At 40.7% G+C, this 27,235-nt stretch overlaps 1 protein-coding gene across 1 annotated transcript in view; it reads right to left on the bottom strand.

Moving 5' to 3' along the window:
- glra1 (glycine receptor, alpha 1) overlaps positions 1–27,235 on the bottom strand; it is a 136,161-nt gene that overhangs the window by 75,378 nt on the left and 33,548 nt on the right. Inside the window, exon 3 of the mRNA XM_059990510.1 lies at positions 5,825–5,892. Coding sequence (XP_059846493.1) covers positions 5,825–5,892 — 68 coding nt within the window. The remainder of the gene's footprint in view (positions 1–5,824; positions 5,893–27,235) is intronic.

A 27,235-nucleotide genomic window follows, 5' to 3' on the forward strand; every position in this document is an offset into this window, starting at 1 on the left:
GTCCTGATTCAACACCTGACTTGTGACAACATCAGTCTCTAGAATTTACAGAGAATGGTGAAAATTTTTTTTTTTTAAAATCCGAAGAGCAGCAGGTTTGTGGACAGAAATGCCTTGATAATGAGAAGTCAGAGGAGAATGGCTAGAATAGTTCAAGCTAACGGGAAAGTGATAGTAACTCAAATAACCAGACATTACAATAGTGGTGTGCAGAAGAACAACTCTGAATGTACAACACATTGAACCGTGAAGTGGATGGGCTACAGCAGCAGAGGATTACAAACATGCACTCAGTAGCCACTGAGTGTCGATTTTACACACTGACATCTCACAAGCTTGCAGTTATTCTGAGCTGGAAAGATTGGATCAGTTGAGTACAGCAGCCAGAAGTTAACAAGTTCTTCATATTCCCTTTAGAGAATATTCATCAAAAGAGGAGGGGGGGGGGGTAATGTCAGGGGTCTTGATGAAGGGTCTCGGCCCAAAACATCGACAGTGCTTCTTCCTATAGATGCTGCCTGGCCTGCTGTTATCCACCAGCATTTTGTGTGTTGGATGTCAGGGGTGATGTTTTTATTCAAGTGCTGGGAATGTGGAATGCTCCTATCATGAGTGGTGATAGAAGCAGATACATAAAGGACATTTAGGAAACTCTTAGATATGCTCATGCATGACAGAAAGATGGAGGGCTATGCAGAAGAGAAGGTCTAGGTTGATTGTAGAGTAGGTTAAAACATTGGCACCACATCCTGGGCCAAAAGGGTCTGTGTAGTGCTGATGCTTTCTGTATTCTATGTTCTATATTTTTGTCTGGCATTCAACAACCTCCAACACTTGATTCTGGAAGCAAGTAGTTTAAACAACAGTTTCCAGACATCTCTATGTTGGTAAAATTAGCAATAAGGGTTGGGCAAGACAGCAGAAAGAGTACAAGAGTTGGCACATCATGCCAGTTTGTATAGGATGTTGGTGAGTCCTCACATGAGATATTGTGAATTGTTCCAGTTGCTATACAGTAGGAAGGGTGTCATTAAGTTACAGAGGGTGCTGAAGAATTTCAGAGATGTTAGCAGGAAAGGAGAGCTTCAGCTGTGAGGAACAGGACTGATTTCCCGGGAGCAAAGGAGAATAGAGCCCCATGATAAAATCACGAGGGCCACAGATAAAGTGAAGAGTCATCGTCTTTCTCCTGTTAGGGAAGACTAAACTAGCGGGCACAAGTTTCAGGTCATGCAAGTCTGCACCTAGCAGCATCAGAAATGAACATCTAGAGTGGAGGATTGCAAAACAACAGTTTAGAGACTATAAGGTTATACTGCATGGAAACAAGACCTTTGATACGGTTTGTCCATGCTGAAGGAGATGCCTTCCTGTAAGAGTCTCCTTTGCCTATCTCTCTAAGCTTTTCCTGTCCATGGAACTGCCCAAATGTCTTTTGAACATTGTGATAGTATCCTCTCCTGCACCTCATTCCATTCCACATACTGACCACTCTCCGAGTGAAAGACCTAAGAGCAGAATTTGACCCACTGACTCTGCTCTACCATACCATCATGGCTGATGAATTATCCCTCCCAAATGCGTTCTGCAACCTTCTTCCCATAACCTTTGGCACCCTGATTAATCATGAACCTATCAACCGCCACTTTAAATATACCTAATGATTTACACTTCACGGCTGTCTGTGACAATGAATTCCACAGATTCACCACTTTCTAGTTGGAGAAATTCCACCTCATCTCTGCTTTAAAGAGGCAACCTTGTACTTTTTTAAATGTAAACCCACTTTTTAAAAAAGGAGGGAGAGAGAAACCAGGGAATTATAGACCGGTTAGCCTGACATCGGTGGTGGGGAAAATGCTAGAGTCAGTTATCAAAGATGTGATAACAGCACATTTGGAAAGCGGTGAAATCATCGGACAAAGTCAGCATGGATTTGTGAAAGGAAAATCTTGTCTGACGAATCTTATAGAATTTTTTGAGGATGTAACTAGTAGAGTGGATAGGGGAGAACCAGTGGGAGAACCAGTGAAATATACCAGTGGTATATTTCAAAAGGCTTTTGACAAGGTCCCACACAGGAGATTAGTGTGCAAACTTAAAGCACACGGTATTGGGGGTATGGTATTGATGTGGATAGAGAATTGGTTGGCAGACAGGAAACAAAGAGTGGGAGTAAACAGGACCTTTTCAGAATGGCAGGCAGTGACTAGTGGGGTACCGCAAGGCTCAGTGCTGGGACCCCAGTTGCTTACAATATCTATTAATGATTTAGATGAGGGAATTAAATGCAGCATCTCCAAGTTTGCGGATGACACGAAGCTGGGTTGCAGTGTTAGCTGTGAGGAGGATGCAGGGTGACTTTGATAGGTTAGGTGAGTGGACAAATTCTTGGCAGGTGCAATTTAATGTGGATAAATGTGAAGTTATCCATTTTGGTGGCAAGAACAGGAAAACAGTTTATTATCTGAATGGTGGCTGATTAGGAAAAGGGGAGGTGCAACGAGACTTGGGTGTCATTGTACACCAGTCATTGAAAGTGGGCATGCAGGTACAGCAGGCGGTGAAAAAGGCAAATGGTATGTTAGCGTTCATAGCAAAAGGATTCAAGTACAGGAGCAGGGAGATTCTACTGCAGTTGTACAAGGCCTTGGTGAGACCACACCTCGAGTATTGTGTGCAGTTTTGGTCCCCTAATCTGAGGAAAGACATTCTTGCCATAGGGAAGTACAAAGAAGGTTCACCAGATTGATTCCTGGGATGGCTGGACTTTCATATGAAGAAAGACTGGATTGATTGGGCTTATACTCACTGGAATTTAGAAGATTGAGGGGGGATCTTATTGAAACGTATAAAATTCTAAAGGGAGTGGACAGGCTAGATGCAGGAAGATTGTTTCCGATGTTGGGGAAGTCCAGAACGAGGGGTCACAGTTTAAGGATAAAGGGGAAGCCTTTTAGGACCGAGATGAGGCGAAACGTCTTCACACAGAGTGGTGAATCTGTGGAATTGTCTGCCACAGGAAACAGTTGAGGCCGGTTCATTGGCTGTATTTAAGAGGAAGTTAGATATGGCCCTTGTGGCTAAAGGGATCAGGGGGTATGGAGAGAAAGCAGGTACAGGGTTCTGAGTTGGATGATCAGCCATGATCATACTGAATGGCGGTGCAGGCTCGAAGGGCTGAATGGCCTACTCCTGCACCTATTTTCTATGTTTCTTATCACAAATGAAAGAAAATCTGCAGATGCTGGAAATCCAAGCAACACACACACACACAATGCTGGAGGAACTCAGCAGGCCAGGCAGCATCTATGGAAAAGCGAACGGTTGACATTCCAGTTCTGCTGAAGGGTCTCAGCCTGAAACATCGACAGTACTCTTTTCTATAGATGCTGCCTGGTCTGCTGAGTTCCTCCCTTTTTTGTGTGTGAAACTTGTATTCTAAGTTTATGAACTCCAGACCCAGACTCTCTCACTATTGTTAACATCCTCTCCTCTAGGCCTTTCAATGCCCAGTAGGTTTCAATAAGATCCACCCCACCCCCACCTCATTCTTCTAAATTCCAGTCAGTACAGCCCAAGCCATCAGACATTTCTCGTGTGTTAACCCTTTCATTCCTGGGATAATTTTCGTGAACCTCCCCAGACCTTCCTCAATGTCACCACATCCTTTCTCAGATAAGGTAGCCAAAACTGCTCATAGTACTCCAAATACTCCAAATGAGCTTTTTTTTTCTGCAAGTGCCTTCAAAACCTGCTTACTGCTGCAAATGATATGCCTTAAGTTAATGTTTCTTCAGTGTTGTTGCTGGTTCCAAATCCTAGAACTGAACACCACTGCAGCAGTATCATTTCAAGGGTAATCAGGGATCGGAATAAAGTTGTTTAAATTGTTGACTTTGTTTCATTTTTCAAAGAATGTTGATAATTCTAACAAATTGTTAGAGTTACTCACATCCCTTGAAAGAATGAAACAATTCTTGTGCTTTTGTCTTCTCTGTCCTGCAAAACTTAACAGATTCAGATTTAGACTGAGATTCATTTGTTTATCAAATGTGCCGTATATGAAAACATAGAGTGAAATGTGCTGTTTATGTTCAGAATTAACATAATCTTAACAATGTGATTGGGTTTGTCTGCAAGTGCTGCCACACATTCTGGAGCCAACATAGCATGTCCGCAACACAAAACTATACAAACTTAACAAACTTATTGGCAGTGCAGATGAGATGGAGTCCTGACCATGTGAGATTTTGACCAATATTCTCCTTGACTTAAGATGTGAGAAATCTTAAGATGCAAGAAAAAGCACTGAGGACAAAATCTCCCTTTTGTTGCTAATTCACCCTTTTATTCTTCATAAATGTAGCCGCAGAGCTGTTCACCAAATTTTTCTCATGGCTACACATTCTCACAATTTAGTTAACAATTCATTTGAACCCAAATAATCAGGATTAGAAAATGCTCACTGTCCAACTTTTAACAGAGGTCTGTACATTAACAAAGGTTCATGTAATTTGGTGCCACAGAGGCGTAGTGGTTACAGCTTGGCACATCAGAGATCAGAGTTCAATTCTGATGTCGCCTGTAAGGGAGTCTGTATGTTCTCCCCTTGGAATGTTTAGCTCTTCTCTGGGCACTCCAGTTTCCTCCCACAGTCTAAAGAAATACTGGTTAATTGGTCGGTGTAAATTGTTCCCTGATTAGGCTGGGTGGCACAGTTCGAAGGGCCAGAAGGGCCCATTTTGTGCTGTATCCCAATAAATAAATAATTTATGATAATTTCTGCCGGAAAGAATCATAACCTTAAAATATTATCTTTATTTTTCTTCCAACTACTGAACATCTCCAGCATTTTCTCATTTAATTCTACACTTCCAACACACATGTATTTGATACATGCAACCTTCTTGCCGTCCCCAGTTACTTTCGGGGAAAAAAAGAGCTGCAAACAAATCTTTATTGAAACTCTGCAATCTATTGCATTCTGGCCCGAACACACCACACATTCACCATTCTCCATGTAGACTAACTTGAAATTAGCTCCATTAGCCCTGCCCTTTTAAAGGGCAAATCACATATTAAAGCAATTTTACTTGGAGCTGCCTTCAGTTGGTTTTTAAAAGCTTCCCAATCCTCTAAATTCCCACTAAATTTTGCTCTATTATATGCCCTCTCTTCTCCTCTTATGCTACCTTTGACTTCCTTTGTCAACCACATTGCCCCATCCTCCCTTTAGAACACTACTTCATCTTTGGGATGTGTCTGTCCTGTGCTTTCTGTATTACCCCCAGAAGCACCAGCCACTGATGTTACACTGTCAGCACTGCTAGTATCCCCTTCCAATCACTTTTGGCCAGCTCCTCTCTCATACCGCTGTAATTCCCTTTATTACTAATATTTCTGACTTCAACTTTTCCTTCTCAAATGGCAGGATAAATTCTATCATATTTTATCACTATCTCCTAAGGTTTCCGTTACCTTGAGGTCCCTAATCAAATCTGGTTCGTTATGCAACACCCAATCTAGAATTCTTCTAGTGGACTCAACCACAAGTTGCTCTAAAAGGGCGGCTTGTGGGATTTCTACAATTTCCCTCTCTTGATCCAAATCTGGTTTATCCGCGTCCTTTAATTTCCCTTGTACGGATGTCTTGTCTCTGGTATGAATAAAGATCATGGTACGTGCGTACAGTATTGCAAAGCAGCCATACAGCTGAAATCTAAAGTTAGCACTGGTGTCAAGGAAATAACAGGTTATTTTGTACTATTTGTCTAATAAATCTAACATCATTAGTTAAAATGAAGACTTGAGGACAACTTACCATTGTAGTTTCTGCTATCGAGCCAAAACTGTTGATAAATATGTTGCATGTGACATTTACTGCTGGGCCTGAAAACAAACATAAAGGAAAATGTATTAATATTGACACAATTTCCTCCATATTTCAGCTTCTGATATTAATGGAGCTCAGGGACATTGGACATCAAATTTTAAAGAAATACAATGGAGAAATAAATCTAACTTGGGAAAATGCAAACTCACTATTGAGAGGAGAGAATTTATTAAAAAGGAGGTGGTAGGAAAATAAATTGCAAGGTATCTGACAGCAAAAGGAATGTCCCAGATGGACCCTGCAGTGCGAGTCTCAATAAAGGTATGTACTACACTGCTGTTGATATAAAATAGAATAAATGTAAATAGGTTCCTATGCTCCATGCACATTGTTCTCACTAGCAGCTGATCTTAAATCAACCCTCAATGTTTTGAAGTAATTTCCTTTATGTAATGAAATATCGCTGGAAAGGAGGAATATATTTGCATTTAAATAACTGATCACGCCATGCCATAGTGCTCTGCAGTTAACAAAATACTTCTGTAATGTGGTCACATATGCAATGTTGGAAACATAGGAACTAATTTCCATACCCCATACTTACCCAAAACAACTATCTAAAGTTCACCAGATAAGTTTATTCTATCATGCCCTGTAGTATTTAATTATTTTTTTCGGCCTTCCTTTATGGATCAAACTTTTTTTTTAATGGAAAACAAAAGGTATAACATGTTTTCGTGATTTGTTTTTAGATGATAGCGTTATGTCCTTTGAACAGTTATCTAATAAATGTAATTTACCTAAAACTCATTTTTTCAGATATTTGCAAGTTAGAAATTTTTTGTATAATGAGTTACAGTCTTTTCCAAAACTAGGTCCATTGGACATTACAGAAAGAATTTTAGCTCTGAATCCTTGTCAAAAGAGTTTAGTAGCTGTCATTTATAATATGATTATGAAAATACAGCCAGATGTATCAGAAAAAAATTAAGAAGGAATGGGAAGAAGAACTTCATTGTCTTATAGCCATTGAGCAATGGGAGAAAATGTTACTATTAGTTAATTCATCCTCTATTTGTGCTAAAAATGCTCTAATACAATTTAAGGTTGTACATAGAGCTCATATGTCTAAGGATAAACTTGCTCGATTTTATTCTGTTACGTACTCGTGACACATGACAGTGGAGCCCTTGTCATGTGACTGGGGTTGAAGCTGTACTGGACTTGAGGTGATGGTCTTGTGATGGTGGAATGACGTCATTTTCCCGCCAGTAGAGATCATGTGATGGTTTTTTTTTACAGGTTATAAAAGGTAGACCCCACCCTGTGAGGAGGGGCAGTTCGTGGCTGGATTTGCCAGGTTGACTTCATGCCACTGCGTGCTTTAAGAGATGACGCAGTTTAGTTGAAGGATGAAGTTTTTATTTAATGCCTAAAGTTTAAAAGGTTATCGCCAGCAGGTTCTTTATGATTCTGTTAGTTCGAGGAAATTAGAGGAGAGTGAAGATTCAAAGTTGGAAGTTAAAGATCGAGGAGAATCGCTTTCTACGGTGAAACGGGGGCGACCTTTGTTTGATCCTTATTCGGAAGGATTTCGTTGACTATCTTCGTGTTAATCCCTGGGTTTTACCAGAAAGGATTGAAGGTAGTGGAGAAGGAAAGGTCAGTGCCTTTAAGCCGTTCTGTTTCGTGAATTCTTCGTGGGAAGTTCGATGTCGGGGATCGAAGCAAGCGACGTGAAAGAGAACCTAAATCGTCCTGTAAAGTCTCTCCTTTTAAATGGACTGTGAGCATATCGAACTTTTGGCAATACCACTTTAAAGAACTGTTTTTGCAATATCACTTTACGAACTGTTTGAACAGCCGTTCAGCAGCTGTTTCCAGTTACGGTAGTGTTTGTTTACTTTTGGGGGGGTTTGTTTTCTGTGTTTAATAAACGTGTTGTTTGTTATAAGAAACCCTTGCCGAACTCATATATTTATTGTTGCCCGAATACGTAACAATTCTTATGTTAATTCAACCTGTGACATATGTCATTCTGATGTTGCCTCATTAACACATATGTTTTGATCTTGTCCTTGTTTACAAAATTACTGGAAAGATATTTTCAGTATTATTTCAAGAGTTCTGAATATTAATATCCAACCGCATCCTTTTACTGCAAAATTTGGTTTACCAATGGTGGATAATAGTTATCTATCCTCTTCATCTCGACGAATGATTGCATTTGTTACACTAATGGCTAGAAGATCTATTCTATTGAATTGGAAAGAAATTAATCCTCCAACTATATTTCAGTGGTTTTCTCAAACTATTTCTTGTTTGAGCTTAGAAAAAATTAGAAGTGTTGTTTTTGAACCTTCAGTTAAATTTGAAGAAACTTGGAGACCATTTATTCAACATTTTCATATGAGTTGAATTGTCTTTTCCTAAACCTTACTTATATTATCCTTAATCATTTGGATGGAGGTTCGGAGTTATTGGCACTACTGTATATGTACTTAACATTATTCAATGGCCCATGTTGGTTAGTGTTTTTTTTTCTCTTTTTTTTCTTTTTAGTTCTTTGTTCATCAAAGTTATGAGTATGGGAGGTTATATATTTTTATTATTATATATCTGAATGTATATTTAAACTATTAATTATGTACTCTCAAACACTTTGTATTCATGTTTCATTTATGTTTGTTTAAAATTAATAAAAAGATTTAAAAAGAAAGAAAGACAGTTCACCAGATAATTTGTTTTTTGTGATGTTGAATAGGGAGCAGAAGTCCCAAAATAATTGCCTTATTTTTAAAAAGTAATCACTTATGAAAGCATTCAAGGTCTCAATTTAATGATTTGATCCAAAGATTCAAAGTACATTTATTAACAACGTATATATGCAGTATAAAACTCTGAGATTCGTCTTCCCCACAGCCAGCCACGAAACAAAGAACCATGGAGCCTGTTCAAAGAAAAAAATACATCAATCCCCTCCCCACACACAAAAAAAAAACAAATTGCACAAACAACAACGAGAACAACGAGTAAAAGCACAGAGAATAAAACACAAAATGAAAAGGCATATTCAGATCTGTTCAGTTTTCTTTGGGGCAGGCCACCCCAATTCACAAAGGCCCAAACAAATTACAAAACAGGAGCGAGCAAAAAAGCTAGAAACATGTCACACACAAATGAGAGTCCACAATCCACAAACTGCATTGATTAAACCTTGCACCTTGTCAGTGTGATATTTCCTCTCCATTGCATTGGTGAGTTAGTCTACGTTTTCGCATTCAAGGAAAATTGTCAAGAAGGCAATAAAAATAGATGGATAATTTCCAGTCCCTTTTTTTTGAAATCTTATAAATAGTAATTTGATATTGAGTTGATTAAGGTCTTGAAATTGTCTGCTCTGGTTCAGGAGAAGAGATAGAAGGAGAGCTTCTCAAGGCCAACGATCCAGTGAGGGAATGATCTGCTGAAATGAAGAACTTGATGTGCCTCAAGAGTGTTAAGGTTAAAGATTTAGATGGCATAGAACAAAAATAACTAGCTGTACCACCAGAATTGTGAGAGATTATTGCTGTCAAAAAAAAAATTATGCTTACTCAGAACGGAAGCAAAAATTCGAGCTTCATAGTTAGTATGCCAATATGAAATATGCTTTTCTTTTACTGGTTCTTAGAAACTCACTTTTAACCAAAGAGAGCTTGATAACATAATAATGCAGAAACTGATTGTGAGGACAGCACATAGTGTAGTGATCACAGTTTGGTTTTCAGTTCCTGCTGCAGCCTGTAAGGTGTTTGTACATTCTTTCTGTGACCAGGTGGGCTTCCTCTGGCTGCTCCAGTTTCTTCCCACATTTCAAAAATGTGTAGTTAGGTGAGTGAGTTTTGAGCATGCCATGTGGGCGCTGGAAATGCGGCAACGCTCGTGGGCTTGCCCAGCAAAATTGTTGCTGAATTGGTTTGGCTAAAACAACACATTTCACTGCATGGCTTGATGATTCGATTACATATTGTAAATAAAACTGCTCCGATATGACAGGTTGTAAGGGTCTGCTGTTGTAGTGAATGAAGCAAACCCAAATGCAGACACACATGGAGACTAAGTTAGCATGCAGACGTGGGCATGAACGTTGAACGGCAAACAGGAGGGAGTGCAGGGAAGCAGGAGTCAGACAGACTTATCTTGACACGGAGCCTAGAAAAGGGAGTGGCAGATAAAACTTTCCTTAGCACGAAGAGACGGAGTTACACAGGTAAACCTTGGTACTGGAGTAAACTTGAAATCCTTATCTTGACTCGGAGAGACACGGAGCTTCACGGGTAAACTCTGGAACTGGAGTTGAACTTAGAAAACTTACGTTGACACGGACAGACTGAATTGCACAGGTAAATCTCGGTATTGAAGCAAAACTTAGAACACTCAATCCTAAGAGGTGGGGAAACGTTAATTACCACATTGACAAAACCAACAGTCTGGCAACTAGTGGGTGCAAAGCTGGGGTTCTTATACTGCAGGTCTTGATGAAAACCAGTTGTGCTGATATCAAAGGAAATTAGGAGAAAATGGAGAATTAATGGTCGGAACCGTGGCACAACCAAAAGGAATTAGGAGGAAATGGGGAATTAACAGTCGGGACTGTGACATCTGCATTTGTGCGTCCTTTGAAGGTTTGCAAATTAATCTGAACTAGCTCAGTTTTACATTCCCAGTTTAACATTTCTGTATTAAACATTCATCTAAAATGAACGTGTAAAAAACTGAAACTAGAAAACAAGTGGAGGAAGATGTAATCTCTGTGAACAAAATCACAATTTTCATTGACATATCAAGTAGGTAATGTGACAATTTTTTGGTGGAACATATCTAAGGAGCAACAGAATCAGAATCAGCATCAGCTTTAATATCACCAGCCTATATCATGAAATTTGCTGTTTTGTGGCACCAGAACGTGGCAATGCATAATAAAAGAACTATAAATTACAACAAGAATATATATAGTGCAAAAAGAGAGCCAAATAGGAAAAAAATAGTGAGGTAGAGTTCATTCTCCTTTCAGGAATCTGATGGTGGAGGGGTAGAAACTGTTCCTAAAGCATTGTCTGTGTGCCTTCAGGCTCATATACCTTGTCCCTGATGGTAACAATGAAAAGAGAGCATAGTCTGGGTGATAAGGATCCTTAATGACAGATACCGCCTCTTTGAGGTATCACCTTTTGAAGATGTCCTCGATGATGGAACTAACTGAGTCTGCAAGTTTCTGCAGCTTTTTCTGATCCTGTGCAATGGCCCCTCCATACCAGATGGTGATGCAACCAGTTAGTATCATCTGTAGTATATCTACAGAAAGTTGCGAGAGTCTTTGGTGGTATATTGAATCTCCTAAAACTCCTAAAGAAATATAGCCACTATTGAGCCTTCTCTGTAATTGTATCAATATGTTGCACCCGGGATAGATCCTCAGAGATGTTAACACTCAGGAACTGGAAACCGCTCACACTTTCCACTTCTGATCCCTTGACGAGCACTCTTGTGTGTTCCCTTGACTTCCCCCTACTGAAGTCCACAATCAATTCCTTGGTTCTAGTGACATTGAGTGCAAGGTTGTTGATGTGACACCACTCAACCAACTGATCTATTTCACTCCTCTACACCTCCTCATCACCATCTGAAATTCTGCCTACAATAATTGTGTCATCGGCAAATTTATGGATGATGTTTGTGCTGTGCCTAACGACACAGTCATAGGTGCATAGAGAGAGGAGCAAGCATCCTTGAGGATCACTGTTGATTGTTAGAACAGAGGAGATATTATTTCTTGTCTGCACTAACTGTGCTCCCCCAATTAGAAGGCAAGGACTCAGTTGCAATGGGAGATACAGAAGCCCAAGGTTTGGAGCTTGCTGATTAATACTGAGGGTATGATGTCATTGAATGCTGAGCCATAATCAATAAACAACAGCCTGACCTAGGAATTACCACAGTCCAGGTCCTCAAAAACTGAGTGATTAACAGATGTATGATTAGACTGGTCAGTTAGTTTTCAAATTATTCACAAATATAATTATTGGAAAAATAATTAATTCTTGATGTAATTTTCCTGAAAAATATAACTGTCTTACCATCAAAGGGTATGAAACCATTTTTCGGGATTTGTAGATAACAAGATAAAAATGATAATCCCGGTAAAGTTCTAAACATTGACAGAAAAAAATCTTCAATCCACTTTGCCACTTCATCATTCACATCTAGAAAGAGGGGGACATAACGGAGGATCTCAGAAGTACCATAATGGTGACTGCGGAAGGAAATATCATTATAGTAATTAAAGAAGGATCTCCCAGCTATCTGTTACAGGGATAGTTACCACATCAGTCCTCCTCAACTTCTTCCTCTCAATGGCTGCAGAGGTGCTCGACAAGCAGTCCCCAAATTTATGTTGGATCTCATCAATGTAGGGGAAGCAGCACAGAGTGACCACTTTGTCAAGAACATCTGCGAAAAGCAGAACTTCGTGGAGGCCAGTCATTTTAATACCTATCCTCATTTCCATTTGGATATATTGGTCCATGCCTTCCTATTCTGCCATCATGAGGACACTCTCAGTGTGGAGAACAACACCTCATATTCCATCCAAGTAGCCACCAACCTGATTGATTTCTCTTCCCGATAATTATTTTCTTTTTCTCTTTTTTTGTTTTTTTCCCTCCCCTTCCATATTCTTCTATTGTCCACTATGGCCTCTTATCCCTTCTCCCAATCTACCTATTACCACCTTCTGGTGCCCTTCCATCTTCCCTTTCTCCCAGAGTCCACTCTCTTCTCCTATCAGATTCCTTCTTCTCCAGCCCTTTACCTTTCCCACCCACCTGGCTTTATCTATCTCCTTCTTGCTTGTCCTCCTTCCTCCTCCCCCCACCTTTTTATTCTGGCATCTTCCCCCTTCCTTTCCAGTCTTGATGAAGGGTGAAAGCCCAACATGTCAACTGTTAATTCATTTTCATAGATCCTGCCTGACCTGCTGAGTTCCTCCAGCATTTCTTGTGCATTATATATGGATTTCCATTATCTACAGAATCTCTTCAATTCCAGTTTTCTTCATGGTAATGGAAGGGATCATGATGGCGGTGGAGGCCAATTCAATGGGTATATTTAAAGCAGAGGTTGTTAAGTTCTTGAGTATTAGGGAGTCTAAAAGTTATGGGGAGAAGACACGAAAATGGGGTGAGCAGGATAATAAATCAGCCATGACAGAATGACAGAGCAGAGATGATGGGCTGAATGGTTTGATTGGTGCCCCATGCAAGAGGTACAACAACCATTTCATAAAATCAAAAAGAGTTATGAATACAGGACTGAAGGTGTTATATTTGAATGCATGCAGTGTAGGGAGTAAGATGAATGATCTTGTAATGGAGTTACATATTAACAGGCATGACATTGTGGACATCATTGAGTCTTGGCTGAAAGAAGATCATAGTTAGGAGCTTAACATCCAAGGGTATTCCTTGTATCAAAAGGACAGGCAGATAGTCAGAGGAGGTGGGTGAATATTAGTAAGAAATTAAATCAAATCCTTAAAAAGAGGTCAGAGAGGGCAGGAAAATATGGGCAGAGTTAAGAAACTGCAAGAGTGAAAAGAGCCTGATGGAAGTTATATACACCCCTCAAACAGTAGCCAGGATGTGGGATATGAATTACAATAGGAAACAGAAAAGACGTGTACAAGGGGCAATGTTACGATAGTCATGGGGATTTCAATATGCAGGTAGATTGGGAAAATCAGGTTGGTGCTGGATCCCAAGAGAGTGAATTTGTAGAATGCCTACAAGTTGCCTTTTTAGAGGAGCTTGTGATTGAGCCCACCAGGGAATGACTACTATGGATTGGTTGTTGTGTAATTAATCAGATTTGTTGAGGGAGCTTAAGAGGCAGTGATCACAATATGATACAATTCACCCTGCAGTTTGAGACTGAGATGATAAAATCAGAGGTATCAGTATTACAGTGGAGTAAAGGGAATTACAGAGAGAGAGGATCTGGCCAAAGCTGATTAGAAGTGGACACCAGCAGGGGTAACAGCAGAACAAGAATGGTCACAGTTACTGGGGGCAATTCAGAAAGTGATACATCCCAAAGATGAAGTATTCTAAAGGGAGGATGAGGCAACCATGGCTGACAAGGGAAGCCAAAAACAGCATTAAAGCAAAACAGAGGGCATATAATACATCAACATTTATTAGCGTTGTTATGAATGTACCACAGCTCTGAGGGGCCGAAGGGGCGGAAGCAGCCCCCTCCTTCCGGAGAATCGCAAGAGCAATATTAATTCGGGTCTCAGACCCAGGCAAATGAGAGACAATGTAATGGTTTTGGCCATTGTTCTTAGAGACACCTGTGCTAAGTGCATGACCCAGCTACGTGACAGCTACCACGGATATGGACACCCTCGGGCAATGTGGGGGTGGGGATTGCATCACCCTACTTTGATGGACATCTACAACTCTGCAAGTCAAGATAAAAGGGGACTGCAGGAGGCGGTACCCCAGAGAGACGCACCAGAAGGACTCAATCGCTCGCCGCTCCGGTGATAGCTGGAAGCCAGTCAAAAGCCACGAGCGCTCCATAACTTCTCTGCCTGGGGAGCAGGTGGCTGATAATACCGAGAAGGACTTCGAACTAATAACAGGGAACTAACGCTCCCCTGATTCAACGGTGTTGCTTCGTCAAAGACCCGGGCAAGTTTTGTCGTTTCTCCTCACTCTCTCTGAAACACATGAAACCCAGCGATTTCCCAAAAAGACTGAAGGCTGCAGACTTCTGAGTGACTTTTATATTTCCAACGGACAATATATTATCCCCTAGACAACAGTCGAGATTATTTCTTAATGATGATTATTACTATACCCGCGCTTTAGATTGAGTTTTGCTGATGTATATGTTCTGAATGTTTGTATTAACCTTACTTTTGTGCCCCCCTTTATGAATAAAAGGTTCGAAAATAGTGCCATCTGACTCCAACGGACCTCTCTATCTTTGCTGGTGAGTTATCCAGTTACGGGATACGTAACATTGTAAAGGGGGGTTTCTTCTTTTTCTTTGTTACAAAGTATGTTAATCAAAATGGCTTCTTTGTTTGTTAAAAGTAGGAATGGCTTCTTTGTTATGAGAGAGTGCTGGAAGCTTGTTTGGGTTAAAGTTTACTGATAACAGGGGATTGTATTCATTTGTTAACCAATTGGGATTAATGTTATTCTCTCTTCTGGGTCTGTAAGCTCGTGTTAGCGGGCTTTTGGGCAGTTGGTGAGAGAGAGAGGACACGGTGCTGTAAGCTGGGCCATGGAACGGACCCTGAGCGGGGGTCCGAAGCCAGGACGTTCGGCGAGGAGAGGAGACGAAGACAGACGTGCCGGGGTGCTTGGTTGATGACTTCGGGTGGTCCTGAGCTGAAAGTCGAAGAGGTCTGAGGGGATCAAATGGTGGCCAGAAGACTTCATTAATTGAGCTCCAACAATTGTGCATGAAGTGGTTTGGACTTTGATAAGTTTTGGCGCCTTTTCTTATTTTCTTTTCCTTCATATATACTGTATCATTATTAATCTCTTAGTTTAGAATCTCTATAAAGTGTAATCATTTAATTGCATATGGTGTACTGTCAGTTAATTGGCGGGGTGGGAACATCACACTGCATCCACACAAGCTGATTGTCCAGTTTGGTGGGCCCGAAGCCTGCTCCCCCTAGACAGAAGCAAGCTGAGCGAGCCTGAGGCTAGCCAGGGGGCTACATTAGGAACTTGGAGCATTAGGAAGCTTTTAAAAATCAACAAAAGGGCAACTAAAAACCCATAATTAAACCACAGTTGATAATATAAAAGAGGATACCAAGAGTTTCTTCGGATTTATAAAATATAGAAAGGCGTGAGTGGATGTTGGGCCACTAAAAATGATGCTAGGGAGGTAGTAATGGGGGACAAAGAAATGGCAGATGAAGTTCATGAGCATATTGCATCAGTCTTCACTGTGAAAGACACTAACAGTATGCCAGAAATTTGAGAGTGTCATGGGGCAGAAGTGAATGTAGATGCTATGACTAAGGAGAAGGTGCTTGGGAAGCCAAAAGGTCTGAAGGTAGGTAAGTCACATGGCACAGATGGACTACACTCCAGGATTTTGAAAGGGGTAGCTGAAGAGACTGCAGAGGCATTGCTATTGATCTTACAGATATTACAAATTCTAGAATGGGTCTGGTGGTTTGGAAAATTGCAACTGTCATTCCACTCTTTAAGAAAGGAGAGAGGCAGAAGAAAGGAAATTATAGGCAAATTAGTCTGACTTCAGCAGCTGGGAGGATGTTTGAGTCCAATATTATGGATGATGTTTTGGGGTACTTGGAGGCATCTGAGAAAGTTGGCCAAAGTCAGCATGGTTTCCTTAAGGGGAAATCTTGAAATCTTCTCTGACAAATCTGTTGGAATTCTTTGAGGAAATAACAAGCAGGATAGATAAAGGGGAGCCAGTGGATGTTGCTTACTTGGATTTTCAGAAAAACTTTGACAAGATGCCCGGCATGAGACTGTTTAACAAGATGATAGCTCTTGTATTCCGGGGAAGGCACTAGCATGGATAGAAGATTGGCAGAGCGGCAGGGACAAAGAGTGGGAATAAAGGGGCCTGTTCTGGTATCGTGCTGGTGACTGGTGGTGTTCCACATGGGAAGGTACTGGGGCCACTTCTTTTCACATTATTTGTCAACAATTTGGATAACAGAACTGATGGCTTTGTGTCAAGTTTGCAGATGATACAAAGATAGGTGGAGGGACAGGTAGTGCTGAGGCAGCAGGGATCCTGCAGAAGGACCTGCAGATTGGGAGAAGTGGCAGATGAAATATACTGTCTGGAAATGTATGGTCATGTAATTTGATAGAAGGAATAAAGGCACAGACTATTTTATAAATGAAGAAAATTCAAAAACCAGAAGCGCAAAGGGACTTGGGAGTCCTTGTGCAGGATTTACTAAAGGTAGCCTGCAGTTTAGATCTGTGGTAAAGAAGGCAAATGCAATGTTGGTATTAATTTCAAGAGGACTAGAATATAAGAGCAAGGATGTGAAGCTGAGGCTTTATAAGGCATTGGTGAGACTGTACTTGGAGTTCTGTGGGTAGTTTTTGGCCCCTTATCTGAGAAAAGATGTGCTGTCATTGAAGAGAGTCCGGAGGAGATTCATCAGAATGATTCTGGGAATGAAAGGGCTGAAATATTAGCACTATTTGAAGGCTCTGGGCCTGTACTCACTGAAGTTTAGAAGAATGAGGAAGGATCTCATAGAAACCTATTGTATATTGGAAGGACTAGATAAAGGGGATGCGGAGACGATGTTTCTCATAGTAGGTGAGTCTAGGACCAGACGGTACAGCCTTGGAATAGAGAGATATCCATTTAGAACAGAGATTAGAAGGAATTTCTTTAGCTAGAGGGTGGTGAATCTATGGAACTCATTGCTATGGGGGCCAAGCCATTGAGTATATTTAAAGGGGACATTGATAGGTACTCACAGGGCATCAATAATTACAAGAAGAAGGCAGGAGAATGGGGTTAAGAGGGATAATAAATCAGCTGTGAAGGAATGCTAATGTAGACCCAATGGGCTGAGTGGCCTAATTCTGCTCCTATGTCTTATGGTCTTAAATGTTCATCATTCATTAACCTTTTCATTCCTGGAATTATTCTCATAAAACTTCCCTGGACTCTCTCCAATGCTAGCATATCCTTTCTAAGATAAGGGACTCAAAACTGCTCACAATACTCCAAGTGCAGTCTGACCAATGCCTTATAAAGTTTCAGAATTATATCCTTTGGGTACGATCAAATAAATAAAGTAGGAATAAAAGAGAAATACTGCAATTGAAAAGCTGATGGAAATGGCTAAAGTTTTTCAAACATATGGAAATTTGGATGAAAGTGAGGAGATAAACAAGTAAAATATTTCCTGACTAAGTTCTTGTTACCTTTTGGCAGTGGGTTAGAACTGTAAACCAGCTCAGCATACATACTGGAAATCAGTACAGTACAGTTTTGCAACAGAATGTCAATGAAATGCAAACAAATAGAGGAATTAACCAATGAAATGGAAATCCTGGATGGAGAAAGTTGTTAAAAGTAGAACAATGGAAAGGTAGTGCATGTTCTTTCCTGAGAGACTATGCCATCAAAAAGATTTGTAAAGTTAAACAGAAATTTTGACACAGAAACAAACTATTCTGTTCAAGCAATATGTGTTGAATTTTATTATCCATCTGATTAATAGTCCTAATTGTCTGAATCCATCTTATTCCTGCACTTCTTTCACCCACATTATTTTAACTACTCTAATTCTAAATCTTGACAAGCACTTCATCTTAATTACCAATTCTCCTTGTGAAATCCACAATCTTATGCTAGTGACTAATGATGCAAAAATCCTTGATAAAGGAAGGGGAAGCTAGAAAAAGGGAATTTGTACAGAGAACTATAATCATGGGAAATTTCTTAACCAGCCTAATAGATTGGTGTGTTTTTCACAAAGGTTATCACAAAAGAAAGGACTGTTGTCTACCTAGAGCTGGACCAATAGATATGAGCAAGAAGAATGTTGAAGAAAAGGTCTTGGCCCAAAACATTGACTCTTTATTCCTTTCCATAGGTGCTGCATGATCTGCTGATTCCTTGTGTGTATTATTCTGCACTTCCAGTATTTGCAGAATCTCTTGTGAAAGAAAAATATCCAACATGATAGTCATGTAGATAAAGAAGCAAAGAGCAATTATTATCTTCATATTGTTACCTGAAGCTTATATTTTCCTGCCAAGAACTGTTGAATTCCTTTCATGAAAATGATATTGAATACAGATGAAATGAATCTGAGTTGATTACTGCTCAGTGAATTAGTAACCAATTTCTTCACCAATTGGCTGTATTGGAGGGAGAGCTGCAATGATGTATTTCACTATACTCTCCTTGGAATGAATCAATGAGGCAGCTGTGTGTTCATTTGATTATTTATGTATATACATAACAGGCTTAGTTGAATACAGCATATGATAACTACCAATGTTGTAGTCAAATGATTTGTCATAAATCTGCCTCTGCTGCAGATAAAACTGCTTTGATTTAGAGAAGCAGCAGTATTCACTTTGATGCATGTTCTGAGTCACTTATGATGATGTAATCAAAAATGACTTGCAGCTGACTTTCAGGATTTTTAAACCATCACTGACTTTTGGCGAGTACATTAAATTATATAGTTTGTATGAAGGAATTGCCTTCTCTTTTCTACTTGCACAGTTGGGTAAGGCAAAGCATATGTATCCTAAAGCAAGTTATATTTTTTGTCTAACTTATCAGATTTTCTGGTGTTCTGAATAAATAGATTAGAGACTTGAGGTTGTGAAATACTTTTTTAAAAATTTAACATGACCTGAATAAAATGTTAAATCAGAATTCACATTCTTTTTCAAAATCTAGTTAACTTCATGGCAAATGATCATTATTGATAGAATAAATCTAAGCAATGCACAATTCAAAACATCACTGCAGAATACTAAATAACATTTAGAGATACTAAGAAGGATTTAGTGATATTCTGATCACTAAGCTACATGATATAATTTTGAGCAACGCATACAAAACATTGGAGGAAAAATCTTTTGCTAATTTTGGCTATTGTTCAACTTCTGGAATACCAATCAAACTTTGGGCTCTGATCTTCAGTATCAAACCCCAGAACATCTGATGATGGGCTCAAACTCCGGGCATGCTGACTGACTCATGTCTCCTCAAGCCTCCTCCTTGCATGGTCACTGGCCTTCAGACATGGAGTGTAGGCCTGAAATTTGGGCATCCTGCATCCCCCCCCATCCAGATCCATGTCCACATTGTTATATATCCCTAACTGCTTCACAGAGGCTTTCTGAACAAAGTTTGATTCTAAGTCTCATGAGGTTTAATTCAGGTAAAGATAAAAAGTTTTAAGCAGAACCTTAAAGAAGGAAAAAAAAAGCAGCAGAGCTTAGAAATTGTGTTTGAGAATTCAAGGTGCTCAAAGTGGAAGGCAAAGCTGCCAAAGCTGACACAATCAATTTCAGGAATAATCAAGATCCCAGAGTTGGAGTTGACAGAAATGATAGAATTTCTTATCTTACATCACATACGGTAAAATTTTCAGGCTATCAGGCCAATTCTAGTTCCTTGAGCAATCCCATTAACACAGTTTCTGAAACTTATTTCCCAGTAATCTGTCCTCTCTATCCACCTATTCATTATAGTAGTCAATTGATCTACTAATCATCACACCTCTGGGATTTGAGAGGAAAGTGGAATACCTGGGCAAAACCTCTATGCTCATGGGAAGAATGTGAAAACGTCATGTGTACAAGACATGAGGTCAGGATTTAACCCAGATCACTGGAGGTGTGGGGCAGTAGAGATAACTATTATGCTACAATGTCACGCCAAAGAAGTGTGGTCCAGTAGAGAGATCCTTGGGCAATCCTGGATAAAATGTATTGGAAATAGACGCAGGAATTCTACTCCTCATGTCTTCTCCACCATGCAATCGGATGTTGGCCAATCAATTACCTCACCAGCTCTTTCCCACACTAATGCAATGTCCTTCAGCTGATTACAAAATATAAGGCAAAAACTGGTGAAAGCAAATTGAAAGTAACTGTTTGAGGTTAACTTCACACCTAACATGTGGGAGCCTTTTAAAAGAGAATTGATTGGAGCTCATGACAAAGATGTTCTTGAAAGGCTAAAGGGTGAGGATGGCAAGGTTGAGATGACAGATGATATTGTAATTTCAGTCAAGCGAAGAAGGTATATGTAAGGTTTAAGTAGCTGATATCCCACAAGCCTTTAAGGAAGGAAGCAGGACAGAAATTAGGAGTAACTAACTATCTGATGGAACTCTCAAGCTGAGTTGTGAAAGGAGGAGGATAGGGCAGTGAGCTAGCAACCCCATCCTGAAAGAACCCAGACCTACAGAAATGCCAACAGAGGCTCCAAAGACCTCATCCCTGGGGGAGGAAGGATCTTCGCTTAGAAGATGTATGAAGGCGTGTGGTGAAATCGGAAGACTGAGGGCTGATCAACCTTCAGCCCAGGACTGAGAATTCTGGCAGTATGTTGTTGGCAACTTATGCCCCAGTAGGTGATGGGTTTAAGAAGAAAAAGAACAATCTGTGGATGAACTGAGCAGCATCTGTGGCAGAAAAGGAATTGTCAACATTTTGAGTCAAAACCCTGTATCAGGACTGGTACAGGGTTTTGTCCAGAAACAGAAACTACTCCTTTCCTCCCCCACAGATGCTGCTTGACTCCAGATCCCAGCATCTGCAGTCTTGTATATCTTCACAAAATTAAATGGATTAAAAGAAGCCAAGATATGTCCCTGGCAATTGGATTTAAGTAGAATCCTAAGGCATGCTATCAGGCCATCCATTGGTCAGTGTCAATATTGGATGTTGCATCCCAGCTGTCTACATGATACACAAGCCAGAGTAGAATGATATGGAGAGCAAGCTGTTACCCATGTAGCAGGCTCCCCCTATTCATGCAGCTGATGAATCCAATGGAACAGCAGAAGTCGACCCAATTTGGCACAAGCAGTGTTGCAGGAGTTGCCAGTCAGTGTTGAACTCAATGTAGGACTGTGTTAAGAACATCAGCTCTGGATTTTTCCTCAGGGTTTACTCCCGAAGCCTTATCCATGAGTGGGTATAGTCATAAGGCAGTAGAGGATTGAGATCAGAATTTTCCTTCTCCTAGATGCTCTGCCAGCCATGGCTGATGAACCCCTACTGCCCGAAGCAACTGGTTTTAAGGCACCAGTAACCCACCTTTGTTTGTTATCCTGTCAGTAGAAATGGTTCTGCCAGGCTTAGTAGCTAAGCCACACATGAAGGCCAAGAGATGGACTTAGTTGTCAGAGGCAATTTGAGATACATGCTATTTGGAGCCTTGAATACATAGTGGGAGTTTATCCCATTACCACCCCCTACTAGAACCTTAAGGTTAATAGCATGTTATACATACATTAAAAACAAGTGAGTAACTAGGAAAAGGATCGATTCACTCAAGGACAAAGCAAGGGATTTATGCATGAAAATAGAGGATTTGGCATGGTCATTAATGAGTATTTTTGCATTGGTATTCACCAAGAAGCAGAACATGGATGATGGTGTGATTTGGGATGAATATCTTGGTAATAAGAAGGAGGATGCATTTGGTGTTCAGAAAAATAGATAAATTGGATAAGTCCCCAGGGCCCGAAAGAATTCATCCCAGGATACGGCAGGAAGTATGAGAGGAGATTGCTGGGGTCTGGACCGAGATCTTTGTATCAGCTTTAGTCATGGTGAAGAGATAGAAGACTAGACAATAGCCAACGTTTTTCCTTGGTTTAAGTAGAGCAACAGGGTTGATAGAACAAGAAATTAAAACAATGGAGCCTAAACTCAGTGGTAGGAAAATTATTGAGCAGATTCTAACAGATAGTGTTCACTCACATTTGGGAAAGCACAGGTTTATTATTGAGGCTGGTATGACTTTGCTTGGGAGAGGTCTAGAGGTTTGTAACCAGTAGTATTCCACAAGATTCAGTACAGCTGGAGGGAATCCATGTTATCATGGGGAGAATGTACAAACTCCTTACATACAGTGGGTGAACAGTGATAGAACTGAACTCTTTGATTTTTAATTCCTCCAACATCCAAACATCTATTATCTTTGTCATAAATATTGCCAGTAAATGAGCCTGCACAGTCATCTTTTGTAGATGTCCCATAGATTTTCAACCCTGTGAGTGAAGATTAAATTTTTTTTCTTAGCCCTTGAATGACCAAGCTGTTATTTTGAGAGAGTAAGCCCTGGATTTAGACACCCTGCCCAGTGGCATCATAAAAATATTATATGTTTGAATGATACCAGCTCTCATTCTTCTAAACTCAGAGTGTAGGGCTAGTCTGCTTAATCACTCCTTGTAGCACACCTTCCTGATCGAATGAATCAATCTGGTGAATATTTGCTGTCCTTTGTCTGTCATAGGTGAATTCCTCCATGCACAGTGAGTCAAGAGATATATAGAATATGTTAAGTTACTGAATAACTAGAAGTGTAAGAGCAGGAAGAGAAGCCTTTGCAAGTTATTTCTTGGTCATAGATGTACTACAATAAAAGTAGGCTGGCATTTGATGAAGTCTTGATGAATTGGAGAAGATAGTATGTCCCAGCAGTTGAAAACCATAAGCAGGTTAAGAAGAATAAGAAAAGAGAGATTACCTATGTGTCAGGCCTGCATAGTCAGGTACCTCCCAGTCTCCATCCAACTAAAAGGAATCACATGCCATTCACCTAACTCATCACCTGCAGCCTATTTAAACCCAGCTGTCATATACAGCCCTTGTTCACTCATTGAACCAGCCAACCTCAACCGGTTACTCCAAGCCATCAGGTTACTCCACCTTGCTGCATGTGGCATTTAGTACCTGTTCTCTCTTGTTTCCTGTAGTGGCTTATTATTTTGCAGTTTATTATTAAAGTTATCACTCACTGCCAGATCATATATCTGTTAATCTGCTCTTTGGGTCAAACCTCCTTTACATTTCCTGACACGATGTTGCAATTACAAATAATGCTATTAATATTCCATGTCACTATTTGAATGCTTCTTCATATACAAAGCTTCATTTTTCAAATTCAAATTCATGTTTACTATCATTCAATCATACATATATATACTGCCGATTGAAACAGTGTTCCTCTAGCCAAGGTGTAAAAAACAGTACATATAACACACACTCAACACGTGAGGTAATACTAACAGAAATAAATCAATAAATAATAAGTAAATAGTGTACATCACTGGTGCTTCATACGTGATAGCACCTGGGTAGTAGCAGGGAGTTCAGTTGTTTCAAGGCCTGGGGGAAGAAACTGTTTCCCATCCTAACACTCCTTGTCGGAATGCTATGGTACCTCCTGACTGATGGTGTTAATGAGACCAAACGCTATTGTGTCATCAGCAGACGATGATTCAGTTTGAACAGTATCTGCCAGTCCAGTTATACATCAGATAAATGCCTGAGCCCATTCCTGGGCACGCCACCAACTTGGAAAGGGTTAACATATTCAGGTGTTCACTGGGTCCTCGTGACAGTTTGAATCCATAATTTGATCCCAATTTTTCATGAATTACATCGGCATACATAACTTATTCCCTCTGCAGGACACACTCAGTGGCCACTTTATTGGGTACCTAATAAAGTGGCCACTGAGTGTATTCTGTTGGCACCAATAATAATCCCATCGTTAAAGTCACTTTAATTACATTTCTTCCCCGTTCTGAAGTTTTGTCTGAACAACAACCAGACCTCTTCACCATGTCTGCATGCTTTTATGCATTGAGCTGCTGCTACATGATTGGCTGATTAGATATTTGCATTAACAAGCAGGTGTACAGGTAAATTAATACAGTGGCCACCTGACTGAAAATTACATGGATATATAATTTTATACAGCATTTACCTTCATTGCCATTGCTTGAATAAAAATAATTAATAATAAATATGACCTAATCAGTTTGCATTTTGTGTTCTATCAAATTAGATTTTTCTTTAGGCATATTCTAGTGAAGAATTTCCAAGTTTATCATCTTCCTCTTTTCAGCTTTTCCTTTTTCATAGCTTCCAAACTAATTTTCTTCTGCCTTCAGGCCATTTCTTGAAAGCAGTGGCTCATAACAGATGGCATTGATTTTGCCGTAGCCTGGAAAACTTTCCTTTTCTTAATCACAATAAGCTTCCAAGTGTTAGAGAAAGACTTGGAAATCATAGGCAACAAAAAATGTTAAATGCACTCAGTAGTTCAGGCTGAAGTCAGTAAACAAGACTGTTTAAAGTTGTAGTAGCATGGAGAGAACAAGGGGAAAGTCTATGATATAGTGCAGACTAAAATGATTATAATTACTTACAAAGTAGATAGAATCAGAAGAAATAAATTAAAACAGAAAGGTACAGCCACATCTTTTAAAAGAAATTGTTAAATTCAGTGTTCAGCCTGCGTCTTGCCCTTATCAATAATGAAGCACTGTTCCTCAAACTTAGTTTGGGCATCATTGGACGTTGGAGTCTGAAAATTGAGTGTGAGTAGGAAAATTAAAGTTACAAGTGGCCGGGAGCTAGGACTTGCCTTTATGGACTGGATAAAGCTAATAGACCTTGTGAAGTGATTACGGGGTGGCAGATCACTGAGGAATTCAGCAGATTGGATTACAACTGTTTACTCTAACTGTGTTATCTGACTTCAAGGCATGAGTCGAAGATTTCCATGAGATCATAAAACACAGGAACAGAATTAGTCCATTCAGCCCGTTATAGAAAATAGGTGCAGGAGTAGGCCATTCGGCCCTTCGAGCCCGCACTGCCATTCAGTATGATCATGGCTGATCATTCAAATCAAAACCCTGTACCTGCTTTCTCTCCATACCCCCGATCCCTTTAGCCACAAGGGCCATATCTAACTTCCTCTTAAATATAGCCAATGAACCGGCCTCAACTGTTTCCTGTGGCAGAGAATTCCACAGATTCACCACTCTCTGTGTGAAGAAGTTTCTCCTCATCTCAGTCCTAAAAGGCTTCCCCTTTATCCTTAAACTGTGACCCCTCGTTCTGGACTTCCCCAACATCGGAAACAATCTTCCTGCATCTAGCCTGTCCAATCCCTTTAGAATTTTATACGTTTCAATAAGATCCCCCCTCAATCCCCCTCAATCAGCAGGTGTGTCTGATCCACCATTCCATTAATGGCTGATATATTATCCCCATTCTCCTGCCTTTTCCCCCTAACTTTGGACACCTTTACTAATCAAGAAATTATTAACTTCTGCTTTAAATATATTCAATGACTTGACCTCTACAGCCATCTGTGACAATAAGTTCAATTGATTCACCACCCTTAGGCTAAAGAAATTCCTTCTCTTCTCTGTTCTAAAGGGACACTCCTATACTCTGAGGCTGTGCCTATTCTCCCACTATTCCGAGCAAGAAGTTTGCGAGTGAACTGCTGATTTTTCGGAGCGAAGGGAGTTTTTTTTCTACTCGGGTTAAAGGGAGGCGAGACTGCGCAGGCGTGTGATGTCAGCCAGTAGAGCATGAAAGGTTTGAAAAGAAGGCAGCCATATCTAGTGGGCAGTGGAGTGAGAGGCAGCAGAATGATAGGGCTTTGGCTCAACGGGCTTAGGCGGTAACGGGACGAGGTGAGGGAGGAAGTATGTGTGTGAGGCCAGTTTTCTGTGCTCGGTGTCGAATGTGGGGGGTCCTGGAGTCTCCTAGCCTCCTGGACAGCCATATCTGCACCAGGTGTGTCAAGCTGTAGCTCCTAAGGGTCCGAGTTAGGGAACTGGAGATGCAGCTCGGTGACTTTCACCTGGTCAGGGAGAGCGAGGAGGTGATAGAGCAGGGTTACAGGCAGGTGGTCACACCGGGGCCACGGGAGACAGACAAGTGGGTCACAGTCAGAAGAGGGAAGGGGAAGAGTCAGGTACTAGAGAGTACCCCTGTGGTTGTACCCCTTGACAGTAAGTACTCCTGGTTGAGTACTGTTGGGGGAGGACAGCCTACCTGGGGAAGTGACAGCGGCCGTGCCTCTGGCACAGAGGGAAAGGAAGAGGAAGGCAGTAGTGATAGGGGACTCTATAGTTAGGGGGTTAGACTGGGGATTCTGTGGATGCAGGAAAGAAACTCGGATGGTAGTTTGCCTCCCAGGTGCCAGGGTCTGGGATATATCTGATCGCGTCCAAGTTATCCTGCAGTGGGAGGGAGAACAGACAGAGGTCGTGGTACATATTGGTACCAATGACATAGGTAGGAAAAGGGGAGAAGTCCTGAAAAAAGACTACAGGGAGTTAGGAAGGAAGTTGAGAAACAGGACTGCAAAGGTAGTAATCTTGGGATTACTGCCTGTGCCACACGACAGTGAGAATAGTAGACGATAAATGCAAGGACAGTGAGGATGAGGTGGAGGATAAATGCGTGGCTGAGGGATTGGAGCAGGGGGCAGGGATTCTGAGTTCTGGATCATTGAGACCTCTTTTGGGGCAGGTGTGACCTGTACAAAAAGGACGGGTTGCACTTGAATCCCGGGGGACCAATATCCTGGTGGGGAGATTTGCTAAGGTTACTGGGGAAGAGTTTAAACTAGAATTGTTGGGGGGTGGGAATTGAACAAAAGACACTGGGGAAGAGCAGGTTAACTCACAAATAGAGAAAGCTTGTAGACAGTACGAAAGGGAGGATAGGCAGGTGATAGAGAAGGGACATGCTCAGACCGAAGGCTTGAGATGTGTCTATTTTAATGCAAGGAGTGTTG

This window comes from Hypanus sabinus, chromosome 15, assembly GCF_030144855.1.
Source record: "Hypanus sabinus isolate sHypSab1 chromosome 15, sHypSab1.hap1, whole genome shotgun sequence".
Taxonomy (NCBI): domain Eukaryota; kingdom Metazoa; phylum Chordata; class Chondrichthyes; order Myliobatiformes; family Dasyatidae; genus Hypanus; species Hypanus sabinus.